This window comes from Haliotis rufescens, unplaced genomic scaffold (genome assembly GCF_023055435.1).
Source record: "Haliotis rufescens isolate VD_foot unplaced genomic scaffold, xgHalRufe1.0.p SCAF_8, whole genome shotgun sequence".
In the NCBI taxonomy this organism is placed as follows: domain Eukaryota; kingdom Metazoa; phylum Mollusca; class Gastropoda; order Lepetellida; family Haliotidae; genus Haliotis; species Haliotis rufescens.
Genome location: NW_025964372.1, coordinates 32,110,100 through 32,127,783, shown reverse-complemented (window position 1 = coordinate 32,127,783; position 17,684 = coordinate 32,110,100). Strand labels below are relative to the sequence as shown.

Here is a 17,684-nt window from a genome sequence, read left to right as displayed (position 1 = left end):
GTTAAACAACAAACAAAACAAAACAAATCATTAATTCATTCACACTTTCATCCATTCACACACTCACTCACTACCCCTTTTCGCATTTAATTGGTCATGCTTGCGCCCACTCAACCTCTTATTCGAAAATCCATCATTCATTAACTACTCCAATGTAAAGGTGGAGTGAGTGAGTTTGGTTTTACGCTGCTTTTAACAGTATTCCATATATATCACTGCCTGTCAGCTTAATGTGGTAGGAAAGCCCCAATTGATGCAGGTCTCGGAACGTCTACCACTTCGGTGAAACCCAAGAGCACGGGTATGGTGCTGACAAACCTAGAAACATAATCAGGGCGAACCTGGATTCGATCCTACAGTCATAGGTTTCTGGCATGCCAAAGGGACGCAACTCTGCACAGTGAATCGCGTCGCCTTAGACGACTGGGCCAGCCGTGCTCCCTTAACACCTTTGAACAGTATTCCAGTCTTATTGCCGCGTGTCAGCTAGGCATGGGAGAAAGGACTGAAGTGATGCAGGTCTCGGACGTCTACCACTTCGGTGAAACCCACGAGCACAGGTATGGTGCTGACAAACCGAGAAACATGATCGGGGCGAACAAGGATCCGAACCCACGATCAAAAGTTTCTGGCATGTCAAAGGGACGAAACACTGCACTGCGTTCAGACGACTGGGCCGCCTGTAGCCCTGAAACACAAGGTGACATACACTTAATGTGGTAATGACGTCAAATTATGAGATACCTATTTCATTAAAGACACCTGTTTACATTTGCATGTGTTTTGCTCCATTCTAAACATCCTCTTAACATATACTACTGAAAACAAGTTAAAGAACACCCTATTCTTTCAAATAACTATAGTCATGACAGATTATCTATAGTCAATCAGGTGTTCTTTAACTTCTTTTGAGAAGAATGTATTTCTACAAAGCAAAACCTCGCTCTCAGAACCCCCTTCCGATATTCCACCTTGTTGTTCAAAAGGTCTCTATAGTGCATTCCTGCTGACCCGTGAAGATCCGGGTTATAATAGGTCTTCAGCAACCCATGCTTGCTTCAACCATCACTGACTTGGTTGCTGCATGTCATCAGGTGGTCAGGCTCGCTGACTTGGTTGATGCATGTCATCGGGTTGTCAGGCTCGCTGACTTGGTTGATGCAAGTCATCGGGTGGTCAGGCTCGCTGACTTGGTTGATGCATGTCATCGGGTGGTCAGGCTCGCTGACTTGGTTGATGCATGTCATCGGGTGGTCAGGCTCGCTGACTTGGTTGATGCATGTCATCGGGTGGTCAGGCTCGCTGACTTGGTTGATGCATGTCATCAGGTGGTCAGGCTCGCTGACTTGGTTGATGCATGTCATCGGGTGGTCAGGCTCGCTGACTTGGTTGATGCATGTCATCGGGTGGTCAGGCTCGCTGACTAGGTTGATGCATGTCATCGGGTGGTCAGGCTCGCTGACTTGGTTGATGCATGTCATCGGGTGGTCAGGCTCGCTGACTTGGTTGATGCATGTCATCGGGTGGTCAGGCTCGCTGACTTGGTTGATGCATGTCATCGGGTTGTCAGGCTCGCTGACTTGGTTGATGCATGTCATCGTGTGGTCAGGCTCGCTGACTTGGTTGATGCATGTCATCGGGTGGTCAGCCTAGCTGACTTGGTTGATGCATGTCATCGGGTGGTCAGGCTCGCTGACTTGGTTGATGCATGTCATCGGGTGGTCAGGCTCGCTGACTTGGTTGATGCATGTCATCGGGTTGTCAGGCTCGCTGACTTGGTTGATGCATGTCATCGTGTGGTCAGGCTCGCTGACTTGGTTGATGCATGTCATCGGGTGGTCAGCCTAGCTGACTTGGTTGATGCATGTCATCGGGTGGTCAGGCTCGCTGACTTGGTTGATGCATGTCATCGGGTGGTCAGGCTCGCTGACTTGGTTGATGCATGTCATCGTGTGGTCAGGCTCGCTGACTTGGTTGATGCATGTCATCGGGTGGTCAGCCTAGCTGACTTGGTTGATGCATGTCATCTGGTGGTCAGGCTCGCTGACTTGGTTGATGCATGTCATCGGGTGGTCAGGCTCGCTGACTTGGTTGATGCATGTCATCGGGTGGTCAGGCTCGCTGACTTGGTTGATGCATGTCATCGGGTGGTCAGGCTCGCTGACTTGGTTGATGCATGTCATCGGGTTGTCAGGCTCGCTGACTTGGTTGATGCATGTCATCGTGTGGTCAGGCTCGCTGACTTGGTTGATGCATGTCATCGGGTGGTCAGCCTAGCTGACTTGGTTGATGCATGTCATCGGGTGGTCAGGCTCGCTGACTTGGTTGATGCATGTCATCGGGTGGTCAGGCTCGCTGACTTGGTTGATGCATGTCATCGTGTGGTCAGGCTCGCTGACTTGGTTGATGCATGTCATCGGGTGGTCAGCCTAGCTGACTTGGTTGATGCATGTCATCGGGTGGTCAGGCTCGCTGACTTGGTTGATGCATGTCATCGGGTGGTCAGGCTCGCTGACTTGGTTGATGCATGTCATCAGGTGGTCAGGCTCGCTGACTTGGTTGATGCATGTCATCCTATCCCAAATGTGTTGATCATGCCCATGATGTCAATCACTAGATTGTCTGGTCCAGACTTGATTATTTGCAGACTGCCGTCATGTAGTTGGAATATTGCTGAGTTCGATGTTTAAAGAAAACAAATCCTACACAAGTGAGTGAGTGAGTGAGTATGTTTTTCCGCCGCTTTTAGCAATATTCCAGCAATATCACGTTGGGGGACACCAGAAATGGGCTTCACACATTGTACCCATGTCGGGAATCGAACCCGGGTCTTCGGCGTGACGAGCGAACGCTTGAACCACTAGGCTACCCGACCGCCCCAAATCCTACACAAAGTATGTTTTGAACAACCTGAATTAAAGTCGCCAGGACAGCTGTTTATATACTAACCTGTCATGTGATATCAAAGAATCGGCTGGCCCCTTACTTCTTTTGAGTAGTATAACTGAAATACTATTCAACTGAACAACAACGAATTGAATATTCATGTACTTCTGAAAAGACATATTTGTAAAATGTAAAAAGGTGCAATTTAAAAAAAAGGGAAAAACAAGGAGTGAAGGCTTTGACTGCATATGATGTTAACCTTCTAGTCCCTCAAAGACAACCTGCGTTGAATACCCAAACTGAGAAAGAAAATCGGATACACACTCATCTACTGATAATAGAGTTAGCAATTCGAATACATGGGTAATAGCACATTACAAATATGCATTTAATACAATTATTCTATTATTATTAATAAAAACAGCCAAATTACTTTGATCTTCGAGTACTCGGAATCTATTTTATCTGGAGTCCTAAAAGACTGTACAAGAATTGCCGGGAACTAATGGTCCATTCTGTGCTAAAGGAAAACAAAACTTCATAATCAGTGTGAAGTTGTGTGATTTTATTGGTTAACCAAGCTTGTACCATCTAAATCTAATTAAAATCAGACCTTAGTTCTCGCTGCCGCTAAACAAAGATCGGAGGACATCCCATTAGGGGTCATGTCAGAACGACCTTTCATCCTACCAATCAGAGCATTGCTTAGCAGATCATGAAAGTGACAGTCGGAATGTGATTACTAATCATGCAACCTCGAAAACTTTAACACGGGATATTCCGAACGATAGTTACGAGTTACGACTGAATCCATACAATCTGGACTATCTATTAGCCATTCCAAAATGTTCTTTTGTTCAGGTTTCAAATTTTAAATCGAGAATTTGTCAAAATATGTTTCGAAGCGTAGTTGACAACTTGAAATTAGTGCCGTAAAGCAAGAGAAAGCTGTCTTCTGATTGGTTATTCCATTGGTCGGTCAAACTTCGCGTAAGGTCGGTCTGACATGACCCGTACTGGGATGTCCTCAGATCTTTGTTTAGCGGTAACGAGAACTAAGAACTGGTTTTAATGAGATTGTAACTCATCTTCAGTCACAAATTTACATCATTGGTCCACATTAAATCTCAATCTGAGAAAAGTCCAGTGACTTCCAATATAAAACATAACCCATTTCTCCTGTGGGAGTGGGACACTTATACACATACATATTTACAGATGAAACAGTGCACAATGTCTGTCATAACTCTAAAACACAGGTATTAAAGTAGGGACTGTGCCTGGTGTAGAAAACCATGTAAAATATGTGTGTGAACTCACTCCTTCAGTCTTACATATAATTAGCTATTCTACTTCCTGGAGTGCATGTATTTTAGCCCGGAGCCTAAAATTTGGTTTCATCACCTATTAGAACCAATATTTCATCCAAAAATAAACCCAAAGCTTAAATATTAAAAATTAGCATACTTGACTAAGTCTTCATTTCATTAAGTTTTAGGAATCAACTCTTATCGAAGTGGACACAATTTATGGATAACAACAGTCTTGCTTGACAAGTACAAGGAGCTAGGCTGAAACATTGCTAGAATAGTATATTAAAGAAGTCATAATCAATAAATTGTGTCTACTTTGTCATTTGTCAACTTCTAAGAAGTGCCTATTAACATGATTAAACAATTCAACTCTTTTCCATTTCAAAAGTACAATAAAACACTAATGCGCAACATTTACCGTATTCGACGTAATAAGCGCCCAGGGCGCTCTCAAAATTAGAAATAGGGGCTCTTATTACAATATAATTTTGGTGAGAAAAAAAACAGAGTTGAAAGATTGTAAATTTTGTGGTTTATGCTGACAGCCTGAAATGATATAAAAGAAGAATCTGTGTGTATTATACACGATAGATATATTTTTCGAGAATTTTAATTGCCCATAATTGAGGGTGCATATAACACACAAGTTTCGTATTATACACGAATAAATAAGTCCTGTGTACATTGATCAATTGGAAAGGGTGCTAATTTGGATTGTTCACTAGCCATAATATTAGCAAATATCGCCATGGGCGCTTCTTAGAGCGGGGTGCATATTACGACGAATACGGTATGTATAAACACCAAAACATGAAATACAACTGAACTGAGCATTGTGTTATATAAATATGGAAGCCTAGATTATCCTATTAACACCACCACATTCCATGATTCAAAATACCCCTGAATAGAGGGAATAACTCAAAATTGATTTCCGAATATAAACACATGGGTTTAAAAATGAGAAAAAATCTTGTATTTAAATCTATGAGCTGAAAATGGCAGGGCCTAAATACATTCATTCCTGGCAGTAGAGCTGAAGGGGTACTTGTCATGAGGGTTACTACGTCATGCGACATACAGCATCTCGCCGAGCATCTCATCTTAACACAAGTTGATAAAATTTAAAAACTTTGATCGTGTTGATGTATATGATATCAAAAGTCACAAGGGCAAGATTCTATTTAGCTTCCAAAATCATTACTTGAAATGTTTCAGTTTGTAATAATTAGTGTCTTGTGTGGAAAAATAATGTAAACAGATTCAGTGGCAGAGAGATTAGTGATGTCATGGTAACCGATGACATCACAGAGTGCAAAGGATAGTGATGCCGTCATTGTATCGATATCTCCTAGGAGATATATCATGATGTCACCTAAGTGAGATCTCTGGTGAAGCCAGTTTGGGATGATAAAGAAATCTACCTGGCCAAAACCACGCTACAGATATGTAGCCCAGCCAGACAAGCCTATTCAATTGTGTGCATAACCGTTTTCAGTTCCACTTTAAACATACTCGCACATTGCGGAAAAAGATTGTTGTTTTAAAATGGCGACTGTGGTGTCCAGATAAAAACTTATCAGAACGTATGATTTGAGCAGCAAGAGAAAGTCTGAAAACCAGTCAACACATCATCAATTAAGATTTCACACACTTTTGAAACAACTTGTGCAGTTGACCTACAGCTATCAGTTGCCAGCTAGGGTGTAGAGAGTATCCTTCACGACAACGACCCCCGCTATAGACAGGCACCCTGACTATACACGCATCTCAACTAAAATCACTTAGACAGTCCTCCGGTCTACTCATAACACTGTAAAATGAATTTGCATGTGCTGTAGTTTGGTTAAATAGCACAAAATCAGAAGCCAACAAATTTTCAGGAATTTTCACTGCATATGAATACTTCAGGATTATTTTTCTGGTCTCCAATTCTAAAAACATGGTGATGTGAATATTCAATGGATGTTTGTTGTAATTTGATTAATATTTGAAGTCCAACTACATTTTTCTCTTCAATTCTGCACATCTGGTGTTATATTTGTCATGGAAGAACAGGTGGCCCAGTCATATAAGGCACCGGTATTTGCTGTACAGAGTTGCTTCCCTTGCCAGAAGCCTGTGATCTGGGTTCAAATCCCAGATTTACTCTCAATGTTTTCACTGATCTGTCAGCACCATACCCATGCTCATAGATTACACAAATGGTATTTGTCTAAGACCTGCCCCAAATCTATACAGAATTCAAACATGAATCAATCTCATTAAAATCAGATCTTAGTTCTCGCCATCGCAAAACAAAGATCTGAGGACATCCCATTAGGGTACACGTCAGAACGACCTTTCATCCAACCAATCAGAGCGTCGCTTACTAGATCATGAAAGTGACAGTCGGAATGTGATTTCATTTCATGCAACGTCGAAAACCTTAACATGGGGTATTCCGGACGATAGTTACGGGCTAAACGACTGAATCCATACAATCTAGACCATCTATTAGCCATTCCAGAATGTTCTTTTGTTCAGGTTTCAACTTTTTAATCGAGTATTTGTCAAAATATGTTTCGGAGCGTAATCGCCAATTTGAAATTAGTGCTTTAAAGCACGAGAAAGCTGCCTTCTGATTGGCTAATGTTGACTTCTTGTCAGTCATTCCATTGGTCGGTCGAAGTTCGCGAAAAGTCAGTCTGACGTGACCCGTAATGGGATGTCCTCAGATCTTTGTTTAGCGGTAGCAAGAACTAAGATTTGATTTAAATGAGATTGAACATGAATCGACATATGGGTAGGCATATTGTGTATCATATCGTCAGGGGAAACAAGTAATGCATGGACACCTGATTGACTCGTGACACTGATACATTTCATATACCATGTATACCAGTCCAACTGTCGCGCAAAACACAAAAAGAAATGTTCTCCCAAATGGAACTTGTGTGACACAACCAACAAGATTTATCCGGAGTTCACAGATAATGGCTGGCAGGAGTCTTCATGCAAGTGCATTGTTGTGCATATTGTGAATTACTACCATGTCAGTTGTTACGTGATCATGCTGGTTAGTGTCGGAAATATTTCACCAGCCCATCATAAATATTTACCACCTTGTCTTCTTGTGGTCAGTATCGTTATCTGGTCCATCAACTATTTGTTTGCTTTTTTTTAAGGCTGCACTCAGCAATATTGCAGCTAAATAATCAAGTCAGGACCAGACAATCCAGTGATTGACATCACAAGAATTGATCTACACAATTAAAATACAATGACATGCATCAACCATGTCCATTAACTCGTGATCTGAAACGTTTACTAGTCCATCAACTCGTGGTCTGAAACATTTACCATGTTTACTAGTCCATCAATTTGTGGTCTGAAACGTTTACTAGTCCATCAACTAGTGGTCTGAAACGACAACTAGTCCATCAACTAGTGGTCTCAAAAGTTAACTAGTCCATCAACTCGTTGTCTGAAAAATTTACTAGTCCATCTACTAGTGGTCTGAAACATTTACTTGTTCATCAACTCACGGTCTGAAACGTTTAATGGACAATCAACTCATGGTCTGAAACGTTTACTGATCCATCAACTCATGGTCTGAAACGTATACTTGTCCATCAACTCGTGGTCTGAAACGTTTACTGGACCATCAACTCGTGGTCTGAAACGTATACTTGTCCATCAACTCGTGGTCTGAAACGTTTACTGGACCATCAACTCGTGGTCTGAAACGTTTACTGGACCATCAACTCGTGGTCTGAAACGTTTACTGGACCATCAACTCATGGTCTGAAACGTTTACTGGACCATCAACTCATGGTCTGAAACGTTAACTGGACCATCACTGAACCTCCCTTTGCTTTATTATAGGTTACATGACTGGAAAACGGTTAAGTGAAGGTTAAATTATTTTACCCGAGACTCAACTTCCAAGATGTGCTAAGAGGAAACTGACACAAAAACAGTTAACATGGGACCATTCGTACCAATGATTTCACTAACCCAAAAATGTGTAAATCTGGACAATTTCACTGAGAACCCTACCATCAGGAATAATAGGGGTTCACTGTGTTTATTATTAATTTGAGATGCAGCAATTCCTCATCATATTTCACAAGCGTCAGACACTCCATGCCTCCTTGAGTTAGTGTTGAAGTAAATACCAGGGACAAGAGGTTCAACATCTAGCTGCTCTGCTTTCTGAGCTGATCGTACACAGTCTGATTGTCATCGAGCGAGAGCACATGGGAGAACTGGTCACACACGCGACTGAAGTGACTTCCTTCCCAGAACACCTTGCCACAGTTCGCACAACAGTAAAACAACTCCACACTCTCAAACTTAGACTTGTGTACGGCTTCCACCTGTAGCGGAGCCCCGCTCGTTACCACGGTAACCGTGCCCCAGTCCACGCTGTACTGTGTGAGGAAGTGGGCACCGTCGGCCGCCATGCTGCCCAACATAGAAGACAGGGCTACATTGTTTGTCGTCTTAGTTCGACTTTTCTGATATTCGAGCTGTTGTTTCCTGTCGTAAAGTATCTTTAGGTCCGAGGCTGGGATTTCAAGGTACTCATCTCCATTACAGACCTGTGAACAGAGTAAAGGTAAACGATGAGACATAAAATCAACTCTGTGAACAGAGTAAAGGTAAACGATGAGACATAAAATCAAGTCTGTGAACAGAGTAAAGGTAAACGATGAGACATAAAATCAAGTCTGTGAACAGAGTAAAGGTAAACGATGAGACATAAAATCAACTCTATGAACTTCTGAGTGTCTTCAAACTGAAATATTCTACAATTTCCAGATCTGCAGGCCTTGTAGTTCAAGAGAAGATGTCGAAATGCAGTAACACTATTATAACGAGGGTATGTGGAAGAGAAAGTCAACGGGATAAAAAAAAAATCAAAATAGTAAAAAATGTATTACAAGTTATTCAAAGCCACATACTTGCTCAATATCAGATTTCATATTGATACACATAGAAATGGCTGTGTTAATGCCCAAAATGACATATTCAACTGCCATGGCAGCCACATATAAAATGGGACAATACTGTAAGCAATTCTAACAGAGGCCTTGTAGCTTGAGAGGAGAGATCTAAAATGCCAACGTGTACAATGGATGACAGACATCGAACAACGCACCGTGACATAAGCTCACTGATTTTTAATCAGATGAGCTAACCATGTTGGTCCAGACCAGTGAACATCCTAAACAACTTGCCCCGTGACATCGCTGTATGTCTTTAACCAGAACTGACCTGACATCGACTGAAAATATCCTGCTGTGTGACCTTGACATTGAAGTGTTTGAGGACCTCCGTGGCCTGATCGCCTGCCTTTTGACAGACCACATTGTAGCACATCGCCTCTCCCACGTGGGACCGAATCTGAAGTCAAATGTGTTCTTACTCCATAACTCTGACACATCATTCCAGACTTTCATAAAATCTGTCACGCAAACAAACAATCAGATGAAAGGTTATTCAGCTTTGGAAACAAACTAGAGTACTAAAAGAAAGGACTCAAGTTACACCCTGTTCCTACAGTTAGGACTACTGGTGTACATTAATGTACAATGTTTTATCACAGGGACCAGGAAATCGTTACCACTTTTACCTCATTTTAGTCGGTTCTTAAGGCGTGAGGTGAGGTGAGGTGAAATTGGGTTTAACGTCGCGTCCAAGATTATTGCACTTATATAGCGACGTGCATGCACGTGTATGTGTGTGTGTGGCTGCTTGTACTAGTCCGGACTGATGTCGATTTATAGTGCTAGCTCACCGAGATACCATGCCGCAGTTTAACATGAATACCCCACTCAGACACAGTATACTGACTCTGTGCCGACCAGTCCTTGTTTTAGCCCCTTAATGCCGAGCGCCAGACAGGGTAACAACAAGTACCATCTTTTAACGTCTTTTGGTATGACGCGGCCGGGGATCGAACCCCGGACCTTCCACACTCCGGGCGGACGCTCTACCACAAGGCCACGGAGGCGGCGGTTCTTAAGGCAATCATGGTGTGCAGGTAACCAATATTACCCCCGAGACCCCACAGGGACACAAGCATAAGGCTCTACATCTTCCCGAGGCAAGGGTGTTATCTGACTATAAAAGTCCAGTTTCCACCCTTGCCGAACTAGGCTGGCATTATGGAGTTACATTTTGGCTGGACTAACGAGTCTATGCATAGTCCAATCAAAATGGCGCAACAAAATAGAAATCCGGTTTGTAAACTGTTGTGCAGATTTCGGTCGATTGCATGACTTGCAAATCATGTGCACCGCCAAGTCGTTGTCAACAGATATTTTGCAAGTCTTTTCATGTTTTTAATCAAGGTGCTCATGTGATATTTGATGCACTTCGCGATGTAAGACCCGTTTTATCACAATATAAATCTTGATTATCTACAAGATCGTCTTGACTGAGCGCCGCTGTTTTGTTTGAAACAAATGCAAGTGATACGGAAGGCTGAATCTGAGAGAGGCTTAGAAGGGACATAACTCTATAAAGGGACATAAAAATCACTGGTGGCGCTATGATTGAGCCCAGGAACTCCAGCCTTGTTCGGCAAGGGTGGAAACTGGACTTTTATAGTCAGTTAACTCCTTGCCTCAGGAAGATGAAGATTCTAGGACCTTATCTACTGTGGAATCCAATCATGAAGTTCTAGGGACATAATCTTTTGTGGAATCCCCACAGGGATAAGATTCTAGGGACCGAATCTATACCACAATCCCCACAGGGAGACAACATGAGGTTCCAGGGACCTACTCTTCCCTGGAATCCCACCATGTAACTAGTATGGAGCACTGGGGACAGCAAGAGAGGAGGTACCTACCATCTTGTAAGGGTAGCCACTGGACAGAGCTATCCTGCCTTGCTCCTTACAAATCTGAAATGGGAAGTTTCAATATCAATCGACATTAAATGTTTGTTTGTTGCTTAATGCCGCACTCACCAGTATATCAGTTAAATGTCATTCACCTGTAAATAAGCCTCAACCAGACAAATAAGTCGTTAATATTATCCACGTACTCAATGACACATCCACGTACTCAATGACACAATCCACGTACTCAATGACACAATCCACGTACTCAATGACACAATCCAGGTCCTCAATGACACAATCCACATCCTCAATGACACAATCCACGTCCTCAATGACACAATCCACATCCTCAATGACACAATCAACCTGACCACCAGACACAACAGGTACAATACATTTTAACATGGAATATCCACCAGGCAATAAATAGTGAGTGAGTGAGTATTGTTTTTACGCTGCTTTTAACAATATTCTAGCAATATCACGGCGGGGGACACCAGAAATGGGCTTCACACATTGTACCCATGTCGGGAATCGAACCGGGTCTTAAGCGTGACGAACGAATGCTTTAACCACTAGGCTACCCGACAGTTCCCCAGGTAATAAATAGGTCATTCTGTCACAGATCAACACTCCTATCAACAAGTTAGTTATACATCCTATCCAATTAAACACAAATCTTTTACTTCGATACGATCTCTCTGCATAAAGATCTGACAACCCCTTGATAGAAGGACCTGTCGTGTGAACCCGGAAGAAACCTTTGACTACCCAATCTAAATGAAGCATGCGTGGGTTCGTGAGCCAATTTAGAGGCCAATTTGTCTAAAATGATTCATCATTATATGTTCACCTCGATTTGGAAACTTTGACTTTAACAAAAGAAAACACACAGAACCTAAATATTCCTTCAAGAATACTCTGTGTTGGGTGTGGATGCCATGGTGTTCAGCAACAACAGAATGAAGTAAAATACTCACAACATCATATTTGTGCAGATTTGTGAAGCCTTTAAGAATGACATTTGGAACTGGCCGTTAAACTTCATTTTTGAGATACAGCAATCACATTTACTGGTCTCCATGATTCGTCCACTCATACTGAAATCTTAGAAGCTCTAATGATGACTGGCTGAAAGTTCACCTGATAAGACTTCCTATGGTGGGGTTGTCAGAGTTTCGTGCAGAGAGGTATTGTATTAGGGGGGAAATTCTGAGCTTAATGAGACTGGCCACACATTGAGGACTCTGACAGAAATGCATACTGACCACTATAGCCTTCTCATGGTCGTCATTGGCCTCTAAGATGATGACATCGACACCACAACTGCGCAGGTGCTTGCCGAGGCCTTGCAGCATGGTGTCCACGACCACCCTCAGCTGGTGGGGGGAGATCGGGGGGCCGGACTGGGCGGGGCGGGACGCTTCTGGCTGACCAAAAACAACCTGGCTCAGTTATAGTCTATAGGATTTAATGAGTTAACATTTATGCAAATAATACTTTCTTGCATTTATGAATAAATAATACATGTTATGCATTTGAATAAATGTCTGATGTATTCACAAGAATTATTTTAATGATGATTTGAGTTACCTTAAGTTTAACCCTCACTCACCAGTGCCCCCAGTTGTATAACCCCTACTCACCAGTGTCTCCCAGTAGTATAACCCCCACTCACCAGTGTCCCCCAGTAGTATAACCCCTACTCACTGGTGCCCCCAGTAGTATAACCCCCACTCACCAGTGTCCCCCAATAGTATAACCCCCACTCACCAGTGTCCCCCAGTAGTATACCCCCTACTCACCAGTGTCTCCCAGTAGTATAACCCCCACTCACCAGTGTCCCCCAGTAGTATAACCCCTACTCACTGGTGCCCCCAGTAGTATAACCCCCACTCACCAGTGTCCCCCAGTAGTGTACCCCCCTACTCACCAGTGACCCCCAGTAGTATAACCCCTACTCACCAGTGTCCCCCAATAGTATAACCCCCACTCACCAGTGTCCCCAGTTGTATAACCCCTACTCACCAGTGTCCCCAAGTAGTATAACCCCCACTCACCAGTGACCCCCAGTAGTATAACCCCTACTCACCAGTGTCCCCCAATAGTATAACCCCCACTCACCAGTGTCCCCAGTTGTATAACCCCTACTCACCAGTGTCCCCCAGTAGTATAACCCCCTCTCACCAGTGTCCCCCAGTAGTATAACCCCCACTCACTGGTGCCCCCAGTAGTATAACCCCCACTCACCAGTGTCCCCCAGTAGTATACCCCCTACTCACCAGTGTCCCCCAGTAGTATACCCCCCTAATCACCAGTGTCCCCTGTAGTATAACCCCTACTCACCAGTGTCACCAGTAGTATAACCCCCACTCACCAGTGTCCCCCAGTAGTATAACCCCTACTCACCAGTGCCCCCAGTAGTATACCCCCTACTCACCAGTGCCCCCAGTAGTATACATCCTACTCACCAGTGCCCCCAGTAGTATACCCCCTACTCACCAGTGTCCCCCAGTAGTATACCCCCAACTCACCAGTGTCCCCCAGTAGTATACCCCCCTACTCACTGGTGCCCCCATTAGTATACCCCCCTACTCACCGGTGCCCTCGGTTCAAGCCTCTTCCCAGCTGCTTTTGCTTTCTTCTTGTCTGTTTTTGAAAGCTTCGACCACTTGGCACACACAGGGGGCTCGAGGTCAACCTGCAGCCCTGACTGCCGTGCATGTGAGGTCAGCACTTTGTACACCTCGAGCAGGACATAGGCGTCAAGAGCTGACAACAGATGACAGGACATTTAGTAGTTCTAATCACATGGCTTTAAAAACTTGGGCTGATGAGGAAGCGTACCCATTGTGATTCAAATTTAGAGGTATCAAATATTGATTTGATACCTGTAAAGTTTATTCAAAACTGAATGCGGCAGCATCAGTTATCAAATTTGTATCAGAGCTTAAGTCAAAACATCCTCCCTAGAAAAAGTGAAGTGCCTACCTGCATACACAATCTGTGCCTGGCGTAGTGGGCGTTTCTCCCAGTCGGACATCTGCTCCACTTTGCACAAGGGTTTTCCCAAACACTGTCTGACCAGCTCACTCAAGCCACGCTCTTCCTTCTTGGAGAAAGTATACAGCTTCACGGCGACTTCTCCCTCCTCCACATCCTGGCGTCCTGTAGACCCTCTGTCTTCGCCATCAGACAAGAATGAAGACTCATCCAGAACAACTGGGCCATCCCCAAATATCTGTGAAAATTGAGTGCACACTGATCAATTGATCTGAGTAATAATGTAGCAGTGTGAGCATGCTTCAGACTGTGGATTTGGGTATAATAAATATGCACATTATAATTGTGTTGTTCTCATCGCCCGAACATGCACAAGAAATATTTGGAGCAGAGAAAACAACAATCAATTTGATTTGTTTGTAGTATTTATGCTGTAGTCAACCCATGCTTGTCGTAAGAGGCTACTAACGGGATCAGGTGGTCAGGCTCGCTGACTTGGTTGATGCATGTCATTTTATCCAAATTTCAGGGATCGATGCTCATGATATCAATTACTGGATTGTCTGGTCTAGACTCGATTATTTACAGACCGCCATCATATAGCTGGAAAAGTGCTGAGTGAGGCGCTAAACAACTAACAAACAACACACAATCGGGTGCTAGGGACGGATTTAAACACATATCCCTTGACTAAAAAGCACTGATTCCAGCACCCAGTGCCCCACCAAGCTATGGGGTCAAGATACCAGCACCCAGTGCCCCACCAGTCTATGGAGGTCAAGATTCCAGCACCCAGTGCCCCACCACAGTCTATGAGGTCAAGATTCCAGCACCCAGTGCCCCACCAGTCTATGGAGGTCAAGATTCCAGCACCCAGTGCCCCACCACAGTCTATGAGGTCAAGATTCCAGCACCCAGTACCACACAGGTCTATGAGGTCAAGATTCCAGCACCCAGAGCCCCACCAGTCTATGGAGGTCAAGATTCCAGCATCCAGTGCCACACCAGTCTATGAGGTCAAGATACCAGCACCCAGTGCCCCACCAGTCTATGAGGTCATGATTCCAGCACCCAGTGCCCACCAGTCCATGAGGTCAAGATTCCAGCACCCAGTGCCCCACCAGTCTATGAGGTCAGGATTCCAGCACCCAGTGCCCCACCAGTCCATGAGGTCAAGATTCCAGCACCCAGTGCCCCACCAGTCCATGAGGTTAAGATTCCAGCACCCAGTGCCCCACCACAGTCTATGAGGTCAAGATTCCAGCACCCAGTGCCCCACCAGTCCATGAGGTCAAGATTCCAGCACCCAGTGCCCCACCACAGTCTACAAGGTCAAGATTCCAACACCCAGTGCCACTACAGTCTATGGAGGTCAAGATTCCAGCATCCAGTGCCACACCAGTCTATGAGGTCAAGATTCCAGCACCCAGTGCCCCACCACAGTCTATGAGGTCAAGATTCCAGCACCCAGTGCCCCACCAGTCTATGAGGTCAAGATTCCAGCACCCAGTGCCCCACCAGTCTATGAGGTCAAGATTCCAGCACCCAGTGCCCCACCAGTCTATGAGGTCAAGATTCCAGCACCCAGTGGACCACCAGTCTATGAGGTTAAGATTCCAGCACCCAGTGCCACACAGGTCTAAGAGGTCAAGATTCCAGCACCCAGTGCCCCACCAGTCTATGAGGTCAAGATTCCAGCACCCAGTGGCACACCAGTCTATGAGGTCAAGATTCCAGCACCCAGTGGCACACCAGTCTATGAGGTCAAGATTCCAGCATGCAGTGCCCTGACACAGCCTACAAGATGATGATTGACGTACCTGCACCACAGTCTATGAGGTCAAGATTCCAGCACCCAGTGGACCACCAGTCTATGAGGTCATGCAGTGCCCCGACACAGCCTACAAGGTGATGACTGACGTACCTGCTTGCTGAGGTCCTCCACATTGACGACCCTCTTCATCCTCATCAGTGGCTCCTTCATGCTGGGGAAGGTCTTGGTGAACATGGACAGGTCGGTCTCAAGGCCATAACCTGCACAAAAAACACAGGCTGTCTGTTGTTCAACATTGCACTCGGCTATAGTCCACACATATGTAACATCTTTCTGCAAGTAATGGGAGGTGAAATGGGGTTTAACGTCGCGTCCAAGATTATTTCACTTATATAGCGACGTGCATGTACATGTGTGTGTTTTTGTGGCTACTTGTACTAGTCTGGACTAATGCCAATTTATAGTGCTAGCTCACTGAGATACCATGCTGCAGTTTAACATAAATACCCCACTCAGACAAAGTATACTGACTCCAAGCCGACCCCCTTAATGGCAACAACAGACAGGGCAACAACAAGTACCATCTTGATTGTTTGAAAAGTTTCAATTTGGATATCACCTCTTATCACAGCCATAGAAACTAACATATTTGATCTACTATTCTTATGATGACAAAATATAGCAAAACACTTAAAATTGTAGAATTTTCCTATTCGGAATATTCTATAAGTAATACGTTACCACTGTTATACCGAGGCTGTTGTCTCCCACAACTGCTGTTATAGCGAAATCTACCACAGAGATCTCAATTACCTCATGCAGCACGTGCGTAGCCACCTGGCTGCCATGTGACACCCTTCACTCTTGTCTCCTGCGAGAGCAAGTGCTCGGGGGACGGACGGGCGGGCAGCAGCCCAGTGGTAACGTATTACTTATAGAATATTCCGAATAGGAAAATTCTACAAATTACATTAAGTAATACGTTACCACTGTTATACCGAGGCTGACTACCACAGTAGACGGTGGGGAGCACCTACAACCCGAATCCTGACTGCTAGCGTTCCTTCCGACCAGCGGAAGTAAACACCAAGGCGGAAGCACTCGATGCGCATGCACCTAGCTAGGCGTTACCCTATAGGAATACCAAAGCACTGTCAAGCGCATACCGTAAGGCTCAATCGTCAATGCCAAAACGATTGGTGACTCCAAACGGCCCCACTGGATAGGTATTTCATCGCCGCAGCGGATGAGAACACTGTATCCGCGTGAGCTAAATCTTAGATCAGGTTAAACAGTCGAAAAGAGGGAAATTAATTTCCTTCAGACCGTATATCCCAGAGCAAGCCTACTTAAAGTATGCATTAGGCGCGTGACCTAATTCCAGTATTCGTAAGCATGTATCGCAAGGTTGGAATACACGACAGACAATTAAATGCATAATTGTCAAAATACAAATAAGGACAAAACACACAAAAAGCCGCCTCACCTGTGGTGTGAGTGCGCTGGTTTGCAGGACCCCCACTCCTGTACCCACGGCGTGGGAACATTGGAGACGACCCAGATTGACCACCGTGCAAGGACTGACGACTGCGGAGTTTGGAATTGCGCTGGACACACCCCCTAGATGACCGCTTGTGCCGCGATCAGCGGCCCAAGACGGTGCACCCCCTCCACGTCTTCATCAGAAACCTTTCTGAGGTAATGATTGGCAAAAACCGAGTCAGAACGCCAGTAACAACCTCGTAATATTCTGTGAACAGAGATATTCGAGTGTAGGGCAAATGTTGCCGCTAGCGCCCTGATCTCGTGCGGGTTTGACCCCGCTACCGGTAACCCCCGAGACCGGTACGCCAGATTGATGACAGAACGA

The 17,684-nt window shown here is 44.6% G+C and overlaps 1 protein-coding gene across 2 annotated transcripts in view; it reads right to left on the bottom strand.

Annotated features, from left to right (window-relative positions):
- Positions 1-6,841: 6,841 nt before the first annotated feature.
- The window catches only part of LOC124115981 (exonuclease mut-7 homolog), a 39,303-nt gene continuing 28,460 nt past the window's right edge, over positions 6,842-17,684 (bottom strand). The window contains exons 12-19 of one of the 2 annotated variants that reach the window (XR_007219346.1): positions 15,965-16,074; positions 14,029-14,278; positions 13,637-13,809; positions 12,306-12,467; positions 11,044-11,097; positions 9,462-9,590; positions 8,042-8,785; positions 6,842-8,009 (exon numbers count right to left, since the gene is read on the bottom strand). Coding sequence is in view for 1 of the 2 variants with exons in the window: in XM_048389175.1 (XP_048245132.1) it covers positions 8,381-8,785; positions 9,462-9,590; positions 11,044-11,097; positions 12,306-12,467; positions 13,637-13,809; positions 14,029-14,278; positions 15,965-16,074 (1,283 nt within the window). In the remaining variant the exon portion in view is untranslated. Of the gene's footprint in view, positions 8,786-9,461; positions 9,591-11,043; positions 11,098-12,305; positions 12,468-13,636; positions 13,810-14,028; positions 14,279-15,964; positions 16,075-17,684 lie in introns of both variants that reach the window. The other variant, XM_048389175.1, reaches the window with a different exon arrangement.